This window comes from Camelina sativa, chromosome 12, assembly GCF_000633955.1.
Source record: "Camelina sativa cultivar DH55 chromosome 12, Cs, whole genome shotgun sequence".
Classification (NCBI taxonomy): domain Eukaryota; kingdom Viridiplantae; phylum Streptophyta; class Magnoliopsida; order Brassicales; family Brassicaceae; genus Camelina; species Camelina sativa.
The window spans coordinates 18,302,641-18,328,137 of NC_025696.1; the positions used below are offsets into that span (position 1 = coordinate 18,302,641).

At 37.7% G+C, this 25,497-nt stretch overlaps 1 protein-coding gene across 1 annotated transcript; it reads right to left on the reverse strand.

Annotated features, from left to right (window-relative positions):
- Positions 18,184-19,751, reverse strand: LOC104733628 (ribonuclease 3-like protein 3). Its single transcript, XM_010453198.2, has 3 exons — positions 19,245-19,751; positions 18,648-18,791; positions 18,184-18,518 (listed from the first exon to the last, which is right to left on the reverse strand). Exons 1-3 carry the CDS (start codon positions 19,689-19,691, stop codon positions 18,258-18,260), a joined length of 852 nt encoding a protein of 283 aa, XP_010451500.1. The 5' UTR covers positions 19,692-19,751; the 3' UTR covers positions 18,184-18,257.

A 25,497-nucleotide genomic window follows, 5' to 3' on the forward strand; every position in this document is an offset into this window, starting at 1 on the left:
TATCGAAATTGATATGTTGCCCTGAGACCGCCTCATATTGCTATAAGATCTCCAAAATAACCCCACATTGGTCCTTATCTACCCTACAGAAAAAAGCTATCATCCGCAAACAACAAATGCGTGATTGCCGGGCACTTATTAGCCACCTTAATTCCGGTTATCCTTTTTTCCCTCTCCGCCTTCCGAATATTGGCAAAGAATGAACAGATAGGGAGATAAAGGATCACCCTGACGTAACCCTCGCTTAGGAACAATTAAACCATTAGGTTGACCATTCAGCAGAACCTTATACTCAACCGATGAAATACAGAACAAAATCCAGGAGACCCGTTTGTCCGAAAAACCCATTTTACGCAGCAGAGCTTCAACGAAACTCCACTCGACCCTATCATATGCTTTGCTCATGTCCGTTTTAATTGCCATAAACCTCCCCTTGCAAGACGGATTTGTCCTTAGGCCATGAAACATCTCTTAGGCAATCAAAATGTTATCTGAGATAAGTCTACCTGGCACAAAAGCAGACTGAGTCTCCGAGACAAGATTTGGTAACACCAATTTCAACCGTTGGCACAAGATCTTGGAAATGATCTTGTACCCCATATTACAGAGGCTAATCGGGCGTAATTCCGCCATCCGGGTCGGCTTTGCCACCTTTGGAATAAGGCAGATATGAGTTCGATTTAAGCTCCTATCAAAAACCCCCTCCTGAAAAAATCGATTAACCATGGATACCAGGTCGGCTTTGACAACCCCCCAAGCCTTCTGAAAAAATAACGCAGTCATACCATCCGGCCCCGGAGCCTTATCTGGATGCATCATAAACAGGACTTTCCAAACCTCCGCCTTCGTTACCGGAGCCGTTAACCGCTCATTGATCTCTTCCGTTATTACCCCATCAACCTCACTTAACGCCTCCTCAAAAGAATCTGGAGAGATTGAAGTAAAGAGATCTTCAAAATAAGACAGCAGTATGGCATGCAGACCAAACATTATTTATATCATCTTCCTTCGTAGACCAAACATTATTTCTGTCATACAGACCAACTATTCGATTCCGAGCCCGCCGCTGCTTTGTTTGCGCATGAAAGTACTTTGTATTTTTGTCCCCCACCCGCATCCACCGATTCCGACTCTTTAGGTACCAATAAATCTCCTCATCTCTGTACGCCTCTCGCAATCTGGATGTTAGGTTCGAAAGGACCTCCTGCCCAAACGAATCATCTGCCTGAGCCACTTCCAGCTTCCTTTTAATATCCTTTATCATCTCCCTTCCATAAGGAACCTGCGCCTTCCGCCACCGAGAGATTGCATGTCTACAGTTCCCTAACTTGGTGACCAAATCATGAGAATCCTGAGCGCAATCGGCCCCCAACCCGCAGAAATAGCTTCCATTAACCCCGGTTTACCAATCCAACGCCTATCAAACATAAAACACCGACGCCCACGTGGTCGTTTGGCCCCAATACTTACCACCATGGGTTTGTGATCTGAGGCAATCATAGGAAAATATTCTGTCACCGTATCCGGGAACTGATCATGCCACTCTTCAGTACCAAGAGCCCTATCCAAACGACACCGAATCGTCTTCTTATCTCGCCAGCCCCTCCAAGACAAATAAACTCCCAGAAACAGAAACTCCAAGAAACCGCAATACTGAATCATTCCGTTAAAAGAGCAGAAAGAAGCCGCATGTCTAAGCTTACCCCCTCGTTTTTCATGATTCCCTGTTAGCTCATTAAAATCTCCAACAACCAACCAAGATGTTGATCTTAAAGTGCTAATCCTTAATAACCTTTCCCAGACCATATCACATTTTTTTGGGACTGGGTCGCCATAGACATAGGTTATATAAAAAACTTTGCCATTGTGTACCGCTTCTATGTCAATGATTCTGTTGGTAGCCAATAAAATTGAAACATGAAAATCATCTTTATTATAAAATAAAGCCAACCCTCCACTACAACCAACAGGTTCCACAGTTTTTAAATTTTTATAGCCAAAATGGCCTACAAATTGTTCCAAATGAGAAAAAGATTGTTTTGTTTCCATTAGAAATAAAAAATCTGGCCTATGATTTTTCCATAAATCTCTGAGATGTCCAATGGTGGCCTTATTACCTAAACCTTAACAATTCCAACTTAGAATATTCATTTACTAATATTTGGTTTTGGTGGCTTGACTCCACCATGACCGCCTTTCCCCTCTTCCTGGGTCCTTATAGTAACACCATTAGCACCAGACTCATGGCCGTTTGGCGGGGGACGTCTTCGTGGAGACAGAAGCAGATTAGCGTTCCGCTTCTTAGTTGAAACACCTCTTAGCACCAGAACGCCCTTCCCCTTCTTCCCTTTGTCTCCCAAATCCATATTGTTTGGCAGATCCCCAACAGCCTGCGAGTCACCCTCCACATTGTCACCGATAGACTTGATAACACCATTCTCTTCAAGAACCAGCTCACTAGCTGCATCTATCAAACCAGAACCATCCCCTAGCTCACCTGTAAGCCCCCCATCAGCATCATCAATAATATTGACCACATTAATATCACCACTTACAGTGTCCGACTCCTTCACACCCGCATCAGCAGTAACCGATATCACCGTACCTCCAGCCAAGCCCACTGGTACCGAAACCGCTGAAGACTGAGAGACATTCTCCTCCATTAGTTTTCCCTCTCCCATGCCTTCGTGCGAACCTAGGAGAGAGGGATCATCCTGGTCCATATCCACTTCAAAGGCGACCAAAGGAGGTTCCCCCACTGCCACCATAGCCACCCCGTTGCAAGAGTTGGTCCATCAGACCCTTCACCTCCATCTGTGTCATCAAGGATCTGACCCTCCTCCACGAGACCCTGAACTTCATCAGTAGGACCCGAAACCTGAGCCTCCTGGACCATGACTACCTCCGCCACTACCAGCTCTTGAAAGAGTGGTTTCCGAACCTGTCGATGCTTCCTTTGCTCAAAACTGGCCCTCTGACCTCCTCCGAAACCAAAGGCAGCGAAGAGCCCTGTCGTTGTCGAGGCTGACCCCGAACTAAGCCATTCCTCCCTCTCTGCTCTTGCGAACCCGAGCTGGAGGCTTCTTTTGAGAAACCCTTCTGGCGCGACAAGTCTCCCCGACCATGCTCAGACCGAGTCCAGGATCCACCAAACTGGTGTCCACTGTTCCCACTGGACGACCCAGCCTGACTCGTATTTCTCCTCCCCTCAGCCATGACTGCACCCTTATAGCTCATAAATTGAGCTTGCTCAGGCTGATCCACCCTAACCATCAAACCACCTTGGGCCACACCTTTAGCTGCTGGACAAACAGTTTCATCATGGCACAGACTAAAACATTTCTTGCACCATCCATTGAGTTTCTCATAGTCCAGCTTTACAATTGTAACTTTTCCATCAAAAAACTCAATGTCAAGCTCAAAACAGATGGGTTTCCGCCCATCAATCGTAACCTGGACCCTACCATGGTCAACATCCACCGCTTCAACCACTCCCAAGTCTGATCCAATATCGCGGAAAGTGGGCTCTGCCCAAAACTGGATAGGGACATCAGATACCCTGACCCAGAACTTCAACGACGATGGATAAGAAGGATCCACCACCGGATTCCACCGCACCATCGACACCATCCAGGAGTCGAAATGAATTGGTTCCATAGGCAAAACCTCAATGATATCCGCTTCCTCATCAAAGTCGAACTGGAATTTACCAGACACGAGATCAGCACCAGCAACCTTCCCTTCTACCTGCCAAATGCGCGGAAACATAATCAACACGGCTTTCATGTCTTGCAGCTGTGGGTTGAAACACCTCCCCACTACCGTCTTCGAGTAGCCAGCAATAAGCGCAGAGTTATCAAAGTAAGAGATCTTAACTCTACGCCTCGATCTTGCCTCACTCTCCTTCTGACCCGACAAACCCTTCCCCAAGAGACCCGATTGTGACATCTTAACCCAAGTGAAAGCACAACAACGAGTAAAAGACCAAAGTAGTAACCCCAAACTGAAAAGCCAAGTAAAAAAGATGAGCGAGAGATGTCTCACTATCAAAGCACCCAGAGCTCTTTTATAGTAATCACCAGTCCCAAGACGCAAACAAGCCAGATCAACCAAAATAGGAAAGAACATCTGCCCAATCGCTCGAATCAGCGAGAATCTGCCAAGGAAGGAAAGAGGATCCATCCTTAAACAAACAGAGACGATTCTCCAACCCAAATCCTCAATAAATAACCAAATCAACCCGTGCGAACTGTTGCCAAAACTCATCACAACCCTCTGCAATCGCTTCACCAAAGACCCAAATCTAAAAGATCCCGCAAAGACCCACCCCTGATAGTAAGACGAATCGAAAGATTGAATACCGTATGATTGAAACTCGAATCCATTTCCAAATCTCCCAAGCCATCCAAATCGGCACCCCAGCGGCGAGATTTGAACCTTAAACACCCAATCGAATCCAAATCTTCGCCCTTCCCATAGAACCGTATCCCATAGAAACCCGAGATTCAACCAATCAAGCACCGGACTTTGCGACGAGATCATGGGAAGGTTAAAACCCTAGATCCGCCGTCGCCATCGAGAGAGTTTNTTAACTACTGATCTTACATTATTTTCACAATATTTATACTCTAAGAACATCCTAAACTGATCTCCCTATAAACATGCCCTAATAGGTTCAATCAAATAGTTCTTATTATTTATGACAAATCCTTTCAAATCTACTTTTCACATTTATTAGTTAGACTTATGTTGTGGTCCACACTCATTTCTAGCTGTTGGATCAATTTTTTAGTTAAAGTCGGAGGGACTGTAATACAACTGTTTTTCTCTCTCTAGTTATACCTCAATTTATATGATGAGGATTAAAATAGTCTAGAAATTATGTGAACAGTGGAAAAGTTGGCAAAAAAGTGTCCCCTGATAGTAAGACGAATCGAAAGATTGAATACCGTATGATTGAAACTCGAATCCATTTCCAAATCTCCCAAGCCATCCAAATCGGCACCCCAGCGGCGAGATTTGAACCTTAAACACCCAATCGAATCCAAATCTTCGCCCTTCCCATAGAACCGTATCCCATAGAAACCCGAGATTCAACCAATCAAGCACCGGACTTTGCGACGAGATCATGGGAAGGTTAAAACCCTAGATCCGCCGTCGCCATCGAGAGAGTTTTTTTTTCTAATAATATGATATTTCCATTCTTTCTTTTTTACCCCAAATTTAAATAGATATTATTTGAATGATTTTATATTTTTTTTTTCACGTTATCATGTTTGTTGTTAGAGTTCACCCTAGGAAGTTCTCTCCCAAACACGAACATCGAGGCGCCGCTAATATTAAAACTTTCCGACGCGGTGGGGCTCCGGCTCGCCGGCGTTGGGAAACTTCGTCCTCTGCTCCAATCTGTAGCTCTCTTAATCTTCTTAGATCGACTTCTCATTCTTTTTTCCCCTCTTTTTTCTCCCTTTTGCATCTTCCCCAGACCTTCTCGAATTCCCTAGATATAGACGAAAGCTTGTGCATCATTAATTACAGAAGGAGGTGGAGTGCGGCGTGCTCCCATCTCCGGTACCTTGATTTAGCCTTTCTGTCGGTGGTTCAAAAGTCCCTCTGTGTATCTTCTTCTCGATCCGGAATGTATGTCGAGTCTGTAGAGCCCCCTCCTTCATCGTCACTTGAGCTCTGCGAGGCAGAGACGGTGGCGATGGACAGCGACAGCTTCTTCAGAAATACGATTGTTCTCCGATGTTGGACTCTCGCCTCAAACTTTTGCCACCCTCTGAGCTTGGCAGAACCAGTTATGCTTCGACCGGAGATACGAAACTTCTCGTCACTCTCTCCGTTAAGCCGCCGTACGAATCAACCTCTCGGGCCATCTACACAAACCCTTGGTTCGCTGTGGATGTGCTCTAACAATGTTCTTGGCTTGCCAGCATCTCAAGGTTTTCTGCCCAAACTGCAAAGACCCAGGTCTTTCTATCTTTACTTTCTATCTTTACTTATGTTCTCCTGTAGACATTGCCTAGTTCCATTGGTTGAGCTCGTTGTCCAAAGACTGCAACAGAGAGTCCAATTGTTTAGCTTGTCTTGGATTTACTTTGTCTACGATAGAAACTTGGAATCTGCTCACCTTGTGCCAGTGTTTGTTGGGTCTAAGTACTAGAAGAATCAAGGATTTTTCAACCCTATCACATCTAGCGTGTCCAACTTTCAGTCAAAACCTTCAATCCGCACCATGTTTGTGCTACCCTCAACCCAAAAAACCATGCTTGCTCTGATTTTACCATTGACAAACCGGCTACATGCTTTGTGTGGATTTCTTAATTTTTTTGGCAAAGGGCGCCTTATGAGAGAGAACCTGCCTATACTGTTACGGTTTGTCATACATATTTGGTTTTCTCTAGCTTTTACTACCCTTAAATGGTCTGAATGTGACAGTGTGGAGCTGTTTGGTCTATTGCCCTGGACTCTACCGTACTCATCCGACGAAGCAACACAACCATCTTTCAACATCTTCTCTACCAATCGAAGCCTATTTGGGTTACCAATAGCCCATCAGACCAATCCTGCTCTACATCTCTCTCGAGTAAACCGGCTACATGGACTTCTTAATCTCTTTGGCAAGCACCATATGAGAGAGAACCCTCTTGCTATAGCCCATCAAATCTATGCCAATGCATTTCTAGTGCTAATGTTTCTCGCTCCGGTGAGACTCTTGGTTATGATTCTCCTTTTAATGTCAAAGTGTCTTATGATCATGACTAACCTCTCTTCCGACGAGTCCCTCGTGGAAGTTATATCAAGCAACCGTGACCTCACATGTTCCAAGCGGCTTCCAAGCGCTTGTATCAAAGCTCTCATGGACCATTTTTTTGGCTTTTGGGAAAGCCTCTCTATGTAATCTCTTTGTAACCCTTTTAAACCTTGAGGCTTTGACCTCCTATCTTTGTATTGTTGGTTCTTGAAGTGAATGAATCCATCAGTTTGACAAAGAAAAAAAAAGAAAAAGAAAAAGAAAAAAGAAAACAAATTATTTGAGAATGTTTGGAAAATTTATTTATTTATTAGAGTGCCTTTCCTAATAAAACAACACATCCATTTTTTTTAATATCCTAATAACTAGTGATCTCATACTTACTAGCAATCTAACCCTAACCAATAACAGATGATAACGCAGAAAAATTCTGAAACGACCAGACCCAGTTTTTTAATATAATAATACTATTCAACTAGTGGTCTTATACTCACTAGCCATCAAACCACAATCAAACCAAATAGTGGAAATAACAAACATATACCATTAATCCAATAACCAATAAATAATAAACCAATAATCAACGATTCAAACCAACAGATTCATAAACCAAATAACCAGCAACCTAGCATTATTCTAATGACTTAACTCTAGAAACCTAACAGAAGCCAGACCACAACAACGAGCCATTAGAACATCCTCCTCTTCATCGCCTTGATTCCATGATCACACTTTCCTTTACCTGCACCACAACACATAAGAGATGTGTGAGTATTTTATAAACACTTAGTAAGACAATCCTCCCATCTATTGGGCTATACACACAAGCAATTGAGATAACTCTAACCATCAAACAAAAATCAACAAACAACCAGGACAACTGGATCGACTGACACTGACCACTGCATCGACCGACACGATCTGGGGTTGCATCAACCGACACAAGCCTGCATCGACCAATACAAGACTCATCTGCATTGACTGACACCAACTTTGCATCGACCGATGCATGCTCGACATTTCACGAAATCCCTAATTGCATCGATCGACACCTCCACATGGTTCTTCTCAAAAGCTTCTCGTCATATCTCCATTCCTAAATCACTAAAACACGATCCAAAGCTACAAAACACACCAAGGAATCAACCACATAACACATAACACGAAAATCAGAGAAATCTCAAGTTTAGATAAGCCATGGTCCTGCACTCACCTTTGACAAAGAAGATTATGACTCTAAACCGACGAATCTACACTTATAGCAAGCTGCCACAACGATCCCAGCTACAGATTTCCCCAAGAACAGTCACAAATCTCCCAAAATCCTTAAGAACAGCTTCTCAATTTCTTTTCTCTCTAAAAATGGCTCGACTAATGACGACCCAACCTCCTTTTAAACTCGACTTAATGGTTTCCTAACCCAAAATGAAACCAAAACAACATTTAATTTACGCAAAAACCGACATTGCATCGACCGACGCACATAGTGCATCGACCAATGCACCTCCCGAACCGGGATTTCGGTTCACAGATGTTACAAATTCTAATAAACCAATAACGAATAACATAATACTAATTCTAGTAACAATCCAAAACATAAAATAAAGTCATAGAACCAGCAACCTAACATCCGTTCTAAACAACTAAGTCCCACTCTAGCATCCTATCAAAGACACAGAGCAATCAACCGAGCCTCTAGAACATCTTCCTCTTCATAGCTTTGATTCCACGATCACACTTTACATTTACCTGCGACACAACACAAAATAGAGGTGTAAGTATTACCATAAATACTTAGTGAGACAATCCTCCCATCTACTGGGCTATACACACAAGCATTAAAATCTCTTTATGTCATAATCAACAAAGAATAAAACAAACCAGTCAATATACAAAACATTTGTAACATTAGACACTACTGAAGAAGAGTGTCGACCGATAATATGCTTTTTTTTATCAACCCCTAGGTTTCCAAAATGCAGCAACATGTGCATTTTGTTAACTCGTCCGCAGAGGAATGCTTTGCATCGACCAATACAGCCTTGCATTGACCGATACAGCCTTGCATCGATCGATGCACATCCCAAAACCAAGATTCCGGTTTGTGGATGTTATAGTAACAGATCAAACAGGTTGTAGTGCTTATCAACTAGATGTGAAAAGTGTTTTCCTGTATGGAGAGTTGAAAGAGGAATTTTTTGGCCATGAGATTTTAAGGTTTGCCTCATCAAGTGGCTTTTGTTGTGTCGGATTGAGGCTCTCAATGCTTATGAGTTCTTTGAAACCTAGATTAATAATGCGCCAGTACTCCTTGGATAAGAGAAGATTCTCCATGATTAAGCTCCAGTGATCATAGTCTCCATAAAACTTTGGAACAGCAGGTGTGGTGAAGTTTCCCGAATCTCTCATTCTCTCTTTAGTGTTTTTGCTCTAATACAAAGATAAAGGAAGTAAAAGCAAACACAATTCTTTGAATGATTCGTAATCTTATTCAAACAACTAAAAACTCGCTTATATAGAAGCCTTACAAACTTGAACGTGAAAGACTCAATCAACTTCTACAAACAAGCTAGGACTTCGTAAACATTGACTTATTCAAAACACCAACATAGTGGAGACAAATCTTAATAGAACAGATATGAAGTATCTAAGTAAATATAAATATATGATCTATTATGTGAACTCAGGGTTAATGCTGCAAATGTATGTGATACTTGTGGTTTTGTGTGGGTTGATGATTGATGAATGATGATAGAGATGATGAATGATGAAGAAGTGGAATGCAAGGAGTTCAATTACCCTTATGTAGTTGTAGCATAAAGTNTGCCAGTGTTTGTTGGGTCTAAGTACTAGAAGAATCAAGGATTTTTCAACCCTATCACATCTAGCGTGTCCAACTTTCAGTCAAAACCTTCAATCCGCACCATGTTTGTGCTACCCTCAACCCAAAAAACCATGCTTGCTCTGATTTTACCATTGACAAACCGGCTACATGCTTTGTGTGGATTTCTTAATTTTTTTGGCAAAGGGCGCCTTATGAGAGAGAACCTGCCTATACTGTTACGGTTTGTCATACATATTTGGTTTTCTCTAGCTTTTACTACCCTTAAATGGTCTGAATGTGACAGTGTGGAGCTGTTTGGTCTATTGCCCTGGACTCTACCGTACTCATCCGACGAAGCAACACAACCATCTTTCAACATCTTCTCTACCAATCGAAGCCTATTTGGGTTACCAATAGCCCATCAGACCAATCCTGCTCTACATCTCTCTCGAGTAAACCGGCTACATGGACTTCTTAATCTCTTTGGCAAGCACCATATGAGAGAGAACCCTCTTGCTATAGCCCATCAAATCTATGCCAATGCATTTCTAGTGCTAATGTTTCTCGCTCCGGTGAGACTCTTGGTTATGATTCTCCTTTTAATGTCAAAGTGTCTTATGATCATGACTAACCTCTCTTCCGACGAGTCCCTCGTGGAAGTTATATCAAGCAACCGTGACCTCACATGTTCCAAGCGGCTTCCAAGCGCTTGTATCAAAGCTCTCATGGACCATTTTTTTGGCTTTTGGGAAAGCCTCTCTATGTAATCTCTTTGTAACCCTTTTAAACCTTGAGGCTTTGACCTCCTATCTTTGTATTGTTGGTTCTTGAAGTGAATGAATCCATCAGTTTGACAAAGAAAAAAAAAGAAAAAGAAAAAGAAAAAAGAAAACAAATTATTTGAGAATGTTTGGAAAATTTATTTATTTATTAGAGTGCCTTTCCTAATAAAACAACACATCCATTTTTTTTAATATCCTAATAACTAGTGATCTCATACTTACTAGCAATCTAACCCTAACCAATAACAGATGATAACGCAGAAAAATTCTGAAACGACCAGACCCAGTTTTTTAATATAATAATACTATTCAACTAGTGGTCTTATACTCACTAGCCATCAAACCACAATCAAACCAAATAGTGGAAATAACAAACATATACCATTAATCCAATAACCAATAAATAATAAACCAATAATCAACGATTCAAACCAACAGATTCATAAACCAAATAACCAGCAACCTAGCATTATTCTAATGACTTAACTCTAGAAACCTAACAGAAGCCAGACCACAACAACGAGCCATTAGAACATCCTCCTCTTCATCGCCTTGATTCCATGATCACACTTTCCTTTACCTGCACCACAACACATAAGAGATGTGTGAGTATTTTATAAACACTTAGTAAGACAATCCTCCCATCTATTGGGCTATACACACAAGCAATTGAGATAACTCTAACCATCAAACAAAAATCAACAAACAACCAGGACAACTGGATCGACTGACACTGACCACTGCATCGACCGACACGATCTGGGGTTGCATCAACCGACACAAGCCTGCATCGACCAATACAAGACTCATCTGCATTGACTGACACCAACTTTGCATCGACCGATGCATGCTCGACATTTCACGAAATCCCTAATTGCATCGATCGACACCTCCACATGGTTCTTCTCAAAAGCTTCTCGTCATATCTCCATTCCTAAATCACTAAAACACGATCCAAAGCTACAAAACACACCAAGGAATCAACCACATAACACATAACACGAAAATCAGAGAAATCTCAAGTTTAGATAAGCCATGGTCCTGCACTCACCTTTGACAAAGAAGATTATGACTCTAAACCGACGAATCTACACTTATAGCAAGCTGCCACAACGATCCCAGCTACAGATTTCCCCAAGAACAGTCACAAATCTCCCAAAATCCTTAAGAACAGCTTCTCAATTTCTTTTCTCTCTAAAAATGGCTCGACTAATGACGACCCAACCTCCTTTTAAACTCGACTTAATGGTTTCCTAACCCAAAATGAAACCAAAACAACATTTAATTTACGCAAAAACCGACATTGCATCGACCGACGCACATAGTGCATCGACCAATGCACCTCCCGAACCGGGATTTCGGTTCACAGATGTTACAAATTCTAATAAACCAATAACGAATAACATAATACTAATTCTAGTAACAATCCAAAACATAAAATAAAGTCATAGAACCAGCAACCTAACATCCGTTCTAAACAACTAAGTCCCACTCTAGCATCCTATCAAAGACACAGAGCAATCAACCGAGCCTCTAGAACATCTTCCTCTTCATAGCTTTGATTCCACGATCACACTTTACATTTACCTGCGACACAACACAAAATAGAGGTGTAAGTATTACCATAAATACTTAGTGAGACAATCCTCCCATCTACTGGGCTATACACACAAGCATTAAAATCTCTTTATGTCATAATCAACAAAGAATAAAACAAACCAGTCAATATACAAAACATTTGTAACATTAGACACTACTGAAGAAGAGTGTCGACCGATAATATGCTTTTTTTTATCAACCCCTAGGTTTCCAAAATGCAGCAACATGTGCATTTTGTTAACTCGTCCGCAGAGGAATGCTTTGCATCGACCAATACAGCCTTGCATTGACCGATACAGCCTTGCATCGATCGATGCACATCCCAAAACCAAGATTCCGGTTTGTGGATGTTATAGTAACAGATCAAACAGGTTGTAGTGCTTATCAACTAGATGTGAAAAGTGTTTTCCTGTATGGAGAGTTGAAAGAGGAATTTTTTGGCCATGAGATTTTAAGGTTTGCCTCATCAAGTGGCTTTTGTTGTGTCGGATTGAGGCTCTCAATGCTTATGAGTTCTTTGAAACCTAGATTAATAATGCGCCAGTACTCCTTGGATAAGAGAAGATTCTCCATGATTAAGCTCCAGTGATCATAGTCTCCATAAAACTTTGGAACAGCAGGTGTGGTGAAGTTTCCCGAATCTCTCATTCTCTCTTTAGTGTTTTTGCTCTAATACAAAGATAAAGGAAGTAAAAGCAAACACAATTCTTTGAATGATTCGTAATCTTATTCAAACAACTAAAAACTCGCTTATATAGAAGCCTTACAAACTTGAACGTGAAAGACTCAATCAACTTCTACAAACAAGCTAGGACTTCGTAAACATTGACTTATTCAAAACACCAACATAGTGGAGACAAATCTTAATAGAACAGATATGAAGTATCTAAGTAAATATAAATATATGATCTATTATGTGAACTCAGGGTTAATGCTGCAAATGTATGTGATACTTGTGGTTTTGTGTGGGTTGATGATTGATGAATGATGATAGAGATGATGAATGATGAAGAAGTGGAATGCAAGGAGTTCAATTACCCTTATGTAGTTGTAGCATAAAGTATGTCAAACCATAATGAGTGTGATGCAAGCAATCAGGATGTGAACACTTATCTAAGTTAAGCCAAATATGATGAATGTTTTTGACTAACAACCCTAATACAGTAACAAAATGCAGAATGTAAAAACTACTAAGGCAAGATACTAAATGCAAAGTGAACAATGTAAACAAAGCTGTAATAAAACTAAACAAGAGCAAGTACTATACTAATGCAAGATAAGTAATGAACAGGATTAAACAGAAATGAAATGGATGCAACAGGAATGAAACTAGAACGAAATAGGAAATGAAACAGAGCAGATGCAGAACATGAACAACAAGAACACTGTATGGTGCTCGAGCAAGCACTCGATCGGATGCTCGATCGAGTACTAGGTCGAGTGGACAAATACGAGAAACAGAGCAAACCAAACAAAACAGAACAAGCGATTAACAGGATTTAAACTGAGAATTCAATAGACAAAGAAGGTCCTAAGGATGGATTCATGGGTTGGACTCAAGCTATGGTCATCTAAATTGGTCAACAAACCTCAATCAAACATGAGCTATCTCTAGACAATGATCTCCTAATACATGTTAATCCACTCTCATGGCAATAACAATCAAGCTTAGATACTCCTAGACTAGCTCTCACTAGCAAAGAACATATAAAAGCAGGCAATAAACAACCAGATCATTTATGTCAAAAATCAAACAAAACATCTAATCTCTTAGCATGCTTAATGATAATCTCTAGATCTAGCCTATCTAGCAATTTAGACACTGGTGTGATGCTAAGGAGCTTAAGATCTAACCTTACCCTCTCAGTTATAAGGATAGCATAGAGTATATCTAGTCTAGAAGAGATCTATGAACAAACAAGCTTGACCAACCTAAACAACCACAACTCTAATCCAGCCTAAACCATCCTCNCACTTATCTAAGTTAAGCCAAATATGATGAATGTTTTTGACTAACAACCCTAATACAGTAACAAAATGCAGAATGTAAAAACTACTAAGGCAAGATACTAAATGCAAAGTGAACAATGTAAACAAAGCTGTAATAAAACTAAACAAGAGCAAGTACTATACTAATGCAAGATAAGTAATGAACAGGATTAAACAGAAATGAAATGGATGCAACAGGAATGAAACTAGAACGAAATAGGAAATGAAACAGAGCAGATGCAGAACATGAACAACAAGAACACTGTATGGTGCTCGAGCAAGCACTCGATCGGATGCTCGATCGAGTACTAGGTCGAGTGGACAAATACGAGAAACAGAGCAAACCAAACAAAACAGAACAAGCGATTAACAGGATTTAAACTGAGAATTCAATAGACAAAGAAGGTCCTAAGGATGGATTCATGGGTTGGACTCAAGCTATGGTCATCTAAATTGGTCAACAAACCTCAATCAAACATGAGCTATCTCTAGACAATGATCTCCTAATACATGTTAATCCACTCTCATGGCAATAACAATCAAGCTTAGATACTCCTAGACTAGCTCTCACTAGCAAAGAACATATAAAAGCAGGCAATAAACAACCAGATCATTTATGTCAAAAATCAAACAAAACATCTAATCTCTTAGCATGCTTAATGATAATCTCTAGATCTAGCCTATCTAGCAATTTAGACACTGGTGTGATGCTAAGGAGCTTAAGATCTAACCTTACCCTCTCAGTTATAAGGATAGCATAGAGTATATCTAGTCTAGAAGAGATCTATGAACAAACAAGCTTGACCAACCTAAACAACCACAACTCTAATCCAGCCTAAACCATCCTCAAGATCCTAGCACACTACTCACAATCACTAAACATGATGAACAAAATCATAAACCCAGAAATCAATGAAACTTGCATGATTAGATAGAGATCTACAATATTGAAGAAGAAATCAAACTCAAATTCTCAATACTTAGAAAGTTATGGAACCAACAAGTATCAAAGATTTCTTGAGTGGCTATTGATCTAAAGAAAGCAAAAATAGATAAATCCCCAAAAGAGTAAAAACTAGGTTTTTCTCTTGTTTCTGACTCTCTCTCTCTCTCACTTAGTCTGACTTGTGGGCGGCCATGAGGTACAAGGGACTTATATAGAAAAGTGGGGAAGCCCTAAAATGGCTAGATGACAAAATAGAGAGGCGGCTCAGTTAACTCGGCCATGTGCTCGGTCGAGTGCCTGGTCGAGTTGAGCTCTCTTCTGCTTCTTCCGCCCGGTCGAGTCCTTCTCCGCACATGGTCAAGTTTCTGGTCGAGTGGGCGATCGAGTGGACTTGCGGACCTTGATTCTTCAGCTCTAACTCCCTTGTTTTCTTCACTTGATAGCTCCAATCCTCTTCAGCATTCCTTCCATGCTCCTTGGGATCCAAAATCACCTGTATATGCAAGAAACTATGCAAATGCAATGCAAATCTACTCTAATGCATAAACATTCCTAAAGCTATACAATAATGACCAAACTAGATAGAAACTCATGCAAATGATGTGAATATACTAAAGTAAAACAAGGTAAAATATATGAACATCAGTATGTTCGAGTCTGTGAACGTAAATATGGTTATCTAAGAACGTTTTATTAAAGGAGATTTTCGGCTTATGCTTGTTTTGATTTTCTTTTTTTGAATTTAATGTTAAATTATATTCAAAGAAAAAATATACGGTTTTACAACTTGTGTAATTTTTTCTGAAAAAACAATTGACTTAAAAAACTACTCAAAAACCACCATTAACAGCGAGATTGTAGCCAAACCACAAAAGCCTCATCGTATCTCCGATCCCCCAACTGACCAATGGCAAGTAACTGGTCTCTTAGCTGTCGTTCGCTCCACGCAATGATGGACGATCTTCGGTGCAGCACCATGCCGGCGCCCATTCCTTTCCCTCCAAATTGTATAAGTTACAGCTTGGAGCACATAACGGATAAGGAAACCCTCGACCATGGGAAGTGGAGGGTTTGAAATGTGATCGATTAGATCAGACCAAACGGAGTCGTGTATTGTGTTTTAAGTAGACCCTTTGCGAGAGCCGACCACACAGCAGAGGCAAAGTCACACGCAAAAAACAAGTGGTCTTTGGTATATGCTTGCTTTGCTTGTCTTAGGGGTTTTATTTATATTCTTTGTAGCGGTTTCCTATGAGTATCGAAGATAGAAAGCAGTACAACTACAGATTGAGAGATCATATCCCAAATAACGCCATGATTTGGATATATCTCTCACATTGAGGGTGAACCACTGTAAATCATCTAGTGTACCATTGTTATCTCTTTTGTTATTATTTGTGTTCTTGAAGTTAAATGATACGTATTTCCTGACATATTCAATAAATTTTACATTTTTTTCTGTTACTTTCTTTAATATATTTGATATTAGAACAAATATATAATCGATAATGTGTGAATAAAAACAGATATAAAGTTACTAACTCAAGAAGCGTAAATAAAATACTCATTTAGAAAATTTCGTAAAAAACTGTTGAATGAAGTGATAAATGATTCCGAAGATTCCAAAGCTATTAAGATGTATGTTTAACTTCCCACTTCCAGAAAAGGTAGTTTTTTTTTGTTAGAAGTGTAAATATTTTATTTAAAAGGGAAAGAAAACCTCATTATTTGGTCCCATGAAAAAAAGAAAGATATAAGAACATTGACGCAAAGACTAGAAGATTCAATGGTACCGATTCATGGATAACCACAGTGATTGAAAACCTTTCCCCGGTAGCCCGAGAAACTAATCCACCCACGTCATGTGAGATCGGCGCTTTAAAACTAATCCACCCACGTCATGTGTTGGTACAGTAACGATCAGAGCCGTGCCTACGTTAGGCAATATGAAGCCTTCGCCTCCGGCCCCATTTTAAGAAAAAACATTCAATAGCTTATGAGTTTGTTTACAATGTAAATTTACGATAAAGTTTTATTATAAAAAATAGAAACGTTCAAAGGCATTTGCAAACATGATGTTTATTAATAAAATGAGTAAATGCTTTTATTATTTTTCTCTTAATCTTCTAAGTTCTAAACGTGATATTTTAATAAATTGAGTTTGTCATCTTTTTTTCTTTTGAAATTAGTATTATTGTTAGAAATTAAAAAGAAATATTGAAATAAAAGCAATTAGTTGATACAAAGTCGGTTGATTGCTCAAATTATGTAATAATTGATAACATTTTTGAGTTGTATGAGTTATGTCCCTAACTCAATGGTAGTTTTCCCAAAATATGGCAGTTTAAAAAACACTGGTTTTGAAAATTTGGTAAACAATCTTTTAAAACAAAAAATATGTTTTAGAAATAATATTTTATTTTTTTCTGATTCTTTGTTCACTAGAGATATTATTATTATTATAAGGTTTTTTTAGGATACCGTCTCCGGCCTTCTCATCTCTAGGCACGGTTCTGGTAACGATAGCTCACTCTAGTCTCTAACAAACTCTTTCTCCGAAGTTGGCCAACACAGAGCAAAATATCCAACACAAAACAGCAAACGCTAAACATTCCGAAGGTCTCACTTGCTCCTCCGATCCAACCACCAAGTTTAATCCAAAAATCAAAGTAGAATCCAACACTAAATCAACTCCATATATAGAGAGGCAGCATCTTCATAACACAATAGAACAAAGACTCTACAAACGCCACGGCAGTCCGAGAGAGGAGAAGACTCCTCAACGGTGTCAAATGCTGAAAAATTAATCACATATAACATTCTGCTTTCCATGATCCATACCACCCAAATTTTAAACGAAACCTATAGTTACAAACTTACAATACAAAACCTGTATATAGTAGTAACATACAACCAAAACACCTGCAACCTAAATATTTCATAATTAAAATCTAAAACTATAACTAACACCAAATGCCCACACTAATTGTTGTAAATCCTACACACAAAAGCGTAAGGAAATATTGTGTATTTCCTAAACTCCAAAACTTAGTGTGTTAATATATGAGTTATTGGGAGAAATCAACAGTCTCTAAATATGACTCAAAAATCCCTTGTATCTATATGAGTTATGTTGCTTTCGAGACTTAATTAAAAATAAACAATCTCTTCTTAGAGTCTTGATGAAATAGTTTGGTGTTCTTATCTAATACCATTTAATTTCGACATTGCTAGGTTCATTCATAAGAAAAATGAAAGGAGTACTTTATTTAAGTTGATTCGAGTATAAAGACAATACAATGTCACCTGTAGAAATTAAATTTTTGATACACATCCTGACTATATCCTATCGAGAAATTTTTAAAGATCTCTGATAAATCTTGAGAAATTCTCGACAGCATTTTGTGCAGCGAGATTACGAGCAGTTTCTTTTTTTTCTAAATATAGTCCGCATCCAACCAACTTATCCTCAATAAGGAAACAATATTTTCCATTGTCTTTCCAGGTGTCTTTGGCCGTCAGTTTCAAGTTCCTCTTCTGGCACATCTCATTGAGTTCTGTCATTGGATGGTTCTTGAAATTTTCTAAAAGTATTATTGGCTCCATAAATGGTTTTATCACCTATATATTTAATTTTTCAACACCAAAAAAAAAAAATACATATATATATCATAGATCAATCGATGACCTCAATAGATATTTATAGCTTATTGTGAAATATATTATGTATGTATAGTTACGTTAAGTTACCTTCCAGACGGTTTTGATGCACTCGCAGTCCATGAAGAGAGCTCCAATGGTAGACTCTACTATGTTTGCTAGAGATTTAGGTACTTTCAAAAGACCATGCGAATGTAATGGATGTTCTTTTTTTGCTTCCACAAATTCCATTATCTGCATATTTAAATAATTAGTTATATATGTACATCTCATTAATATAGTTTACATATAACACACAGCCAATACAAATGTTTTTATTTACGAAAATGTTAATATAGGGCAAGGTGTATCAAATAAAGATAACATTCATTGGCAGAAATTGACACTATAGGAGGGAATTGAAATAGAGAATTTACCGGGAAAAGAACACAAAGCTGACAAAAAAAAAATTCATTTTTATTTTTGTTTTGTTGAATCATTGAATCAACCAGATTGCAATAAGACATGATCGACGATAATAAATGGGAATTTAGAAGATTAAACACTGTTAATTACTAATGTTTTGTTTTTATTTTATTTATGATTTGCTTCTACTTTTCTTATGTTTTAGTTTTTTTTTTTTTTTTTACTTATGTAGGTAAAAAAGAAGATAAATGACTAGCTAGGGTTTAAAGAAGTGTAACTTACCTGCTCCAGAAACAAGGGTTTCTTATGACGGAAGTAGCGATAGAGTTCGTGTTTGACAGCGACCCTAGCCAATTTCTCCGTGTCTACGTTGACCGCTCGGAGCTTAGTCAAAGCACCAGGTGATTCTTTAGGGTAGCGTTTAATAAACTCTAAGCTTATGGCCGTATCTAGGACCGAATCTCCTAAAAGCTCTAGGAGTTCGTACGAATCACACTCCTCGTCAACGTAAGTAACGTCTGTGAACGCTTGCAGCAACAAATTCTTGTTTTTGAACTTGTAATTTAAGTTCTTCTCCAATAATTCGATATCCAAAGGCTCGTCCGCCGGATCGGTTGATCCCTTGGCTTCGGTGTTGTTATCTTCATTACCTTCGAAGCTGATCAAATTCTCCAACTCATGTGGCTGTGGCAAGGATTCAGCAACAGCGTTTTTGAGTTGCGACTCCATAGAGACAAGAGGGTGTGTTTGAGGAGAGAGAGAGCGAGAGAGAGAGGTAAGCAAAATGTCTCTTTGCTATGTTTCGATTGTGCTTGTTTGTTGTTCTTCTTAAGTCTTCGATTATGAGTCCCTTTTATACACAGTCTTCTTTGATACATTTGTCAAGCTTTCTTCAAAATAGTTATAGTTGTCATTATTTTTATTGTGACTAGGCAAAATCATTTTTCAATATTTTCATTAATTAAATATAGTAGATTTTCATTCATTTCTAAATTATTATGATTCTTACCCAAAAAAACTTTATTATGATTGTTAAAATTTAGAGAAAGAATAGGTCAACATAACCAAAAGATTTTGACTAATTGACTACATATATATCATATTTTTCTTTGTATGACACTAATAATGATTAAATTGATTACATATATATCAATTTTCATTGTATGACACTAATTGATTACATATATATCAATTTTTTTTATAACAAAGTTCATATTTAATGTTATTGTAAATGGCTTTCTGTTTCTTCAATTTAATTTAATTTTATAACATATCTAACATATTTTAATATTAATATATATCTATTTGTTCCTACTTTAAAATTGTCTTTAATTGTATTAGAATTGGCCCTTACATATACAACACAAAGTGTCATATATACTAATAAATACATATTCCCAAATCATCTTTTATTAATATTCATTTGTGTTGTCTATAAAATTAAATCATATCTTTTAACAAAAATTTATTGTCTCATGTTGCATTTTTTAAAATAATATGATAGAGAAGTTATATATCTTTGCAGATTTTATGATATAGCAAGTTTGTCTTGAAAATGATTATTTAAATTTGGGAGTTAATATTTAATCGATAATAACTAACAGAAATTTACCAAATATAACCAAAAAATACAGTCTACCTTCCTGGACTTACAATCATATAACACTATCACACCTGCACAAGCTCTGATACCTTTTTGGCTTATGTAGAAAATCTGGAAATCAAGAAACAAACACATCTTTGAAAGCATCACTATACCCGTAAGAGCACTATGGACTCAGACCAAAGCAGAAGTTCGGGATTGGTTGGAGACAATAAATCAACAGAGAGTACAAACAAGTTATCATGGTGAGAATCAAGACATCAATAGTTAGACTCCTCCTATACATCCGATCATTAAATGTAATTTCGATGCTAGTTATAGTACGGAAGATCAATTGGTAACAGGAGGGTGGGTTTTTCAAGACCACACGGGTAAATGTTTAACATGGGGAGCAAGCAAGTTAGGAGCAGCGAAATCATCACTTGAAGCAGAATCAAAAGCTCTACTTGGTGCTATTCAACAAGCTTGGATACAAGGTTTCACGAATATCATCTTTGAAGGGGGTTGCTTAATCCTGATGAAAAATATCAATGGACTCGCAACAAATGCTGCTATTCGAAACATATGTATGGATATATCTCTTTGGGCATCAAGGTTGAAACATAATGAGTTTTGTTTTGTTCGTCGAGATTGTAATGAGTCAGCCCATGTCTTAGCAAAATTTGATTGTAGAAATTTCGTGTTTTATTCGGGTTCTGTGTCGATGCCTCCATGGCTAAATTCAACTCTGTATCACCCAAACATTGGTTAAACTAATAAAATGACCTTCTGACGAAAAAAAAATACAGTAAAATAATTCAAAAATAGGAAACATATGAAGAAAATAAAAATTGTTTCAGTTTTGGCAAAGAGTATTAAACTTTTACAAATATAACTAACAATATTTGGATATATTAATTATTTAAAGTATTTGATTTTTTTGAGTCTAGAAATAATTAATACTTTTGATTTTATAAATTATAGTTTTGAGTATCATGATTATTATATTGGTCTGTTTTTTAAGGCTTTCAGATATTTTGGTTAACCGCACTACAAGAAAACATGGATTTTGCGACTACGATCGGCGACTATACCCGTAGTCGTTAAATTTAGCGACCATTTACCCACTAATTTACGACTGTTTTATGACTACACTTGCATAGTCACTATTTAGTCGCTACTAAATTCGTTTGTCGCTATTTTAGTCACTAAATGGTGACTATTTTGTGACATTTTTGGCGGGTCACAAAACTTAGTCGCAAAATAGTCGCTAATTTAGCGACTAAAAGGTAGTTGCTTGTGTAGTCATAAATTTGGCGACTATTTTGCGACATTTTCGGCGGGTCGCAAAAACTAGTCGCTAAAAGTTGGTTTTAAACACATTTTTAGCATTTGGAGTAGGTGTACCTATATTTGGTGGGGAAAAAAGCTTAAAAATACCTCATCTATTTTTTATTTGGACGTTTAATACCTCGTCTTTTTTGGTTGGAAGAAAAATACATCATTTAATTAAAAGATGCGATTTAATACCTAAACTAATAAATTTTGTTAGTTTCATACCTACGCTTTTTTGACAAAAATATAATTCTGTTTTTACCCTTACTATATCAAATAATAATTAATTTTAAATAATATGACATTAATTTATAAGTTTATTTGAATTATTATTTATTTTAATTACAATTTTGTTTTACAAAAAAATACAATCATCTTCATCAAACTCTAATTCATGTTTATTCTCCTCTCTCGCTTTCACAGACTTGGTCATATCATTTAACATAAAATAAAATTAATTTTAATTCAAATACACTTATAAATTAATTAAAATAAAATTAATTTTAATTCAAATAAACTTATAAATTAATGTCATATCATTTAAAATTAATTATTAATTGATATAGTAAGGGTAAAAATGGAAGTTTATTTAAATATTTAAAATAAAATTAATTCTAATTCAAATAAACTTATAAATTAATGTTATATCATTTAAAATTAATTATTAATTGATATAGTAAGGGTAAAAACAGAATTTTATTTACATATATAAAACAAAATTGTAATTAAAATAAATAATTTTAATTCAAATAAACTTATAAAGTAAAATTAATTATTAATTGATATAGTAAGGGTAAAAACGGAATTTTATTTTTGTCAACAAATCGTAGGTATGAAACTAACAAAATTTATTAGTTTAGGTATTAAATCGTACGTTTTAATTAAATGATGTATTTTTCTTCCAACCAAAAAAGACGAGGTATTAAACGTCCAAATAAAAAATAGATGATGTATTTTTAAGCTTTTTTCCCATATTTGGTGACTACGTAATATAGTCACTTTTTAGTCGCTAAATATGCCTATATAATCTGAGCTCACCAATCGTTTTTCCCACTCACAGAACACAAAGCAACACAAGAAAAAAAAACGGGTCATAGAGACTTTTAATAATGTCAGGAAGTTACAATTATAGTAATTTCCGAGAGTGGATGTACAAGAGGATCGATGAGGTGACGAGAAATTTTACAGAAGAGTTCAGAGCCGGGATGGAGCAGTTCATGCAATTTGCAAATAGCCAGCCTTTTGCACAAGAAAACGGGGGTAAGTTTTTTTTGCCCTTGTAGTAAGTGCAAAAACGGGAAGCGTTTTCTAGGACTAAAATTTGGAATCATCTTTTTAGTTATGGGTTTATGCCAGATTATTATGTTTGGAATAAGCATGGGGAAGAAATTAATATGGATATAGGAACGAGTACTGTTGATCCGACATTTATTAGTGGGAGTGAGGAAGTGGGTAATGTAGTAGAAGATAGATATGTGAATATGGTGAATTATGCATCTCCTTCTAATGTGGGTTATGATGATAACTATCAATGGGATGGGGGTTATCAGAGTGTAGAAGAACCAGTACTTAACCATTCAAAAAAATTCTATGACTTGTTAGAAAGTGCAAAAAATCCAATATATGATGCTTATCGTGAAGGTCAGTCACAATTATCTTTAGCTGTTAGAGTTATGCAAAATAAGGCAGATTATAATGAGTGAAAAGTTAGTGGATTCAGTATGTGAAATGTTGAGTGATTATTTACCGGAGGGAAACCAGGCTACGGGTTCTCATTACAAGACAGAGAAGTTAATGCGCAATTTAGGACTCCCATATCATACAATTGATGTTTGTATAAACAATTGTATGTTATTCTGGAAAGATGCCAGAAAGGAAGAAAAATGTTTGTTTTGTGATGCACCAAGATGGAAGCCTAAGAATGACCGACGCAGAACCAAAGTACCTTATAGTCGTAAGTGGTACTTACCTATTAGTGATAGACTGAAGAGAATGTATCAGAGTCACAAGACTGTAGCAGCAATGCGATGGCATGCTGAGCACCAAGCAAAGGTGGGAGAAATGAGTCAGTTTGATGCAGCGGAGTGGAAGTATTTTCAAGAACAAAATCCTCAATTTGCTGAAGAACCACGTAACATGTATTTGGGATTGTGTACTGATGGGTTCAATCCATTTGGGATGTCTTGTCACCATTCATTATGGCCAGTGATATTGACACCATATAATCTACCCCCTGGTATGTGCATGGATGCTGAGTACTTGTTTCTTACAATTCTGAATTCTGGTCCAAACCATCCGCGAGCTAGTCTTGATGTCTTTCTCCAACCTCTTATTGATGAGTTAAAAGAGTTGTGGTCTACCGGAGTCGATGCATACGATGTGTCCTTGGGCCAAAATTTCAACCTAAAAGCAGTGCTGATGTGGACGATAAGCGACTTTCCTGCGTATGGCATGTTATCTGGATGGACAACACATGGTAAATTGTCTTGTCCAGTTTGCATGGACGATATAAAGTCTTTTTATCTACCGAATGGAAGGAAGACATGTTGGTTTGATTGTCATCGGAGATTTCTTCCTCCTGATCATCCTCTGAGAAGGAATAAAAAAGACTTCTTGAAGGGAAAAGACGCTACAAGAGAGTATCCACCAGAGTCCTTGACCGGTGAGAAAGTTTATTCTGAGCGGTTGAATTGTGTAAATCCCCAAGAACCAAGGACGTCGGTGGAAATGGTCATGAAAGGAAGATGCATGGATATGGAAAGGACCATAACTGGCACAAGGAAAGCATTTTATGGTCGCTACCGTACTGGAAGGACCTTAATCTCCGACATAATATTGATGTGATGCATACAGAGAAGAATTTTTTGGACAACATCATGTACACTCTTATGCGTGTGAAAGGTAAATCAAAAGATTCTGTCATGTCAAGGTTGGATATAGCAAAGTTCTGTTCTCGGCCACACTTACATCTTGATAGTAGGGGTAAAGCACCTTTCCCGCCCTATACATTGACAGACGAAGCCAAAACAAGCTTACTGGAATGTGTGAAATACTCGGTGAAATTCCCAGATGGCTATTCAGCAAACTTAGCTAGTTGTATTGATATGGAAAATGGAAAGTTTTCAGGCATGAAGAGCCATGACTGCCATGTTTTCATTGAGCGGTTACTTCCATTTATCTTTGCAGAACTCCTTGACTGGAATGTCCACCTTGTGTTATCAGGTATTTTAATTAATTATTTAAAGTTCTATATATATATATATATGAAGTTATCAGGTATTTTAATTAATTATTTAAAATTCTATATATATATATATATATATATATGAAGTGAGTAATTGTGTTGGGTTGGAGCATTTTTCCGGGACTTATGCTCGAGAACTTTGCAAACAAGTCGACTTTAAATTCTAAAACAGAACATTGTTTTGATCCTCTGCAATTTGGAAAAGATACTTCCACCATCCTTTTTTTATGTGATGCAGCACCTGCCTATACATCTTCCCTACGAAGCTGAATTGGGAGGCCCTGTCCAATATAGGTGGATGTATCCTTTTAAAAGGTTTTTCAAAAAATTGAAAGGAAAAACAAAGAACAAAAGATATACAGCTCGATCAATTG

Excerpts from the sequence above, each read along its gene's own strand:
- LOC104733628 (XM_010453198.2), bottom strand. The coding sequence starts at position 19,691 with ATGGAGTCGCAACTCAAAAACGCTGTTGCTGAATCCTTGCCACAGCCA. Across the intron at positions 18,792-19,244 it reads AACCCTTGTTTCTGGAGCAG|ATAATGGAATTTGTGGAAGC; the intron begins GTAAGTTACACT and ends TTAAATATGCAG. Across the intron at positions 18,519-18,647 it reads GCATCAAAACCGTCTGGAAG|GTGATAAAACCATTTATGGA; the intron begins GTAACTTAACGT and ends TTAAATATATAG.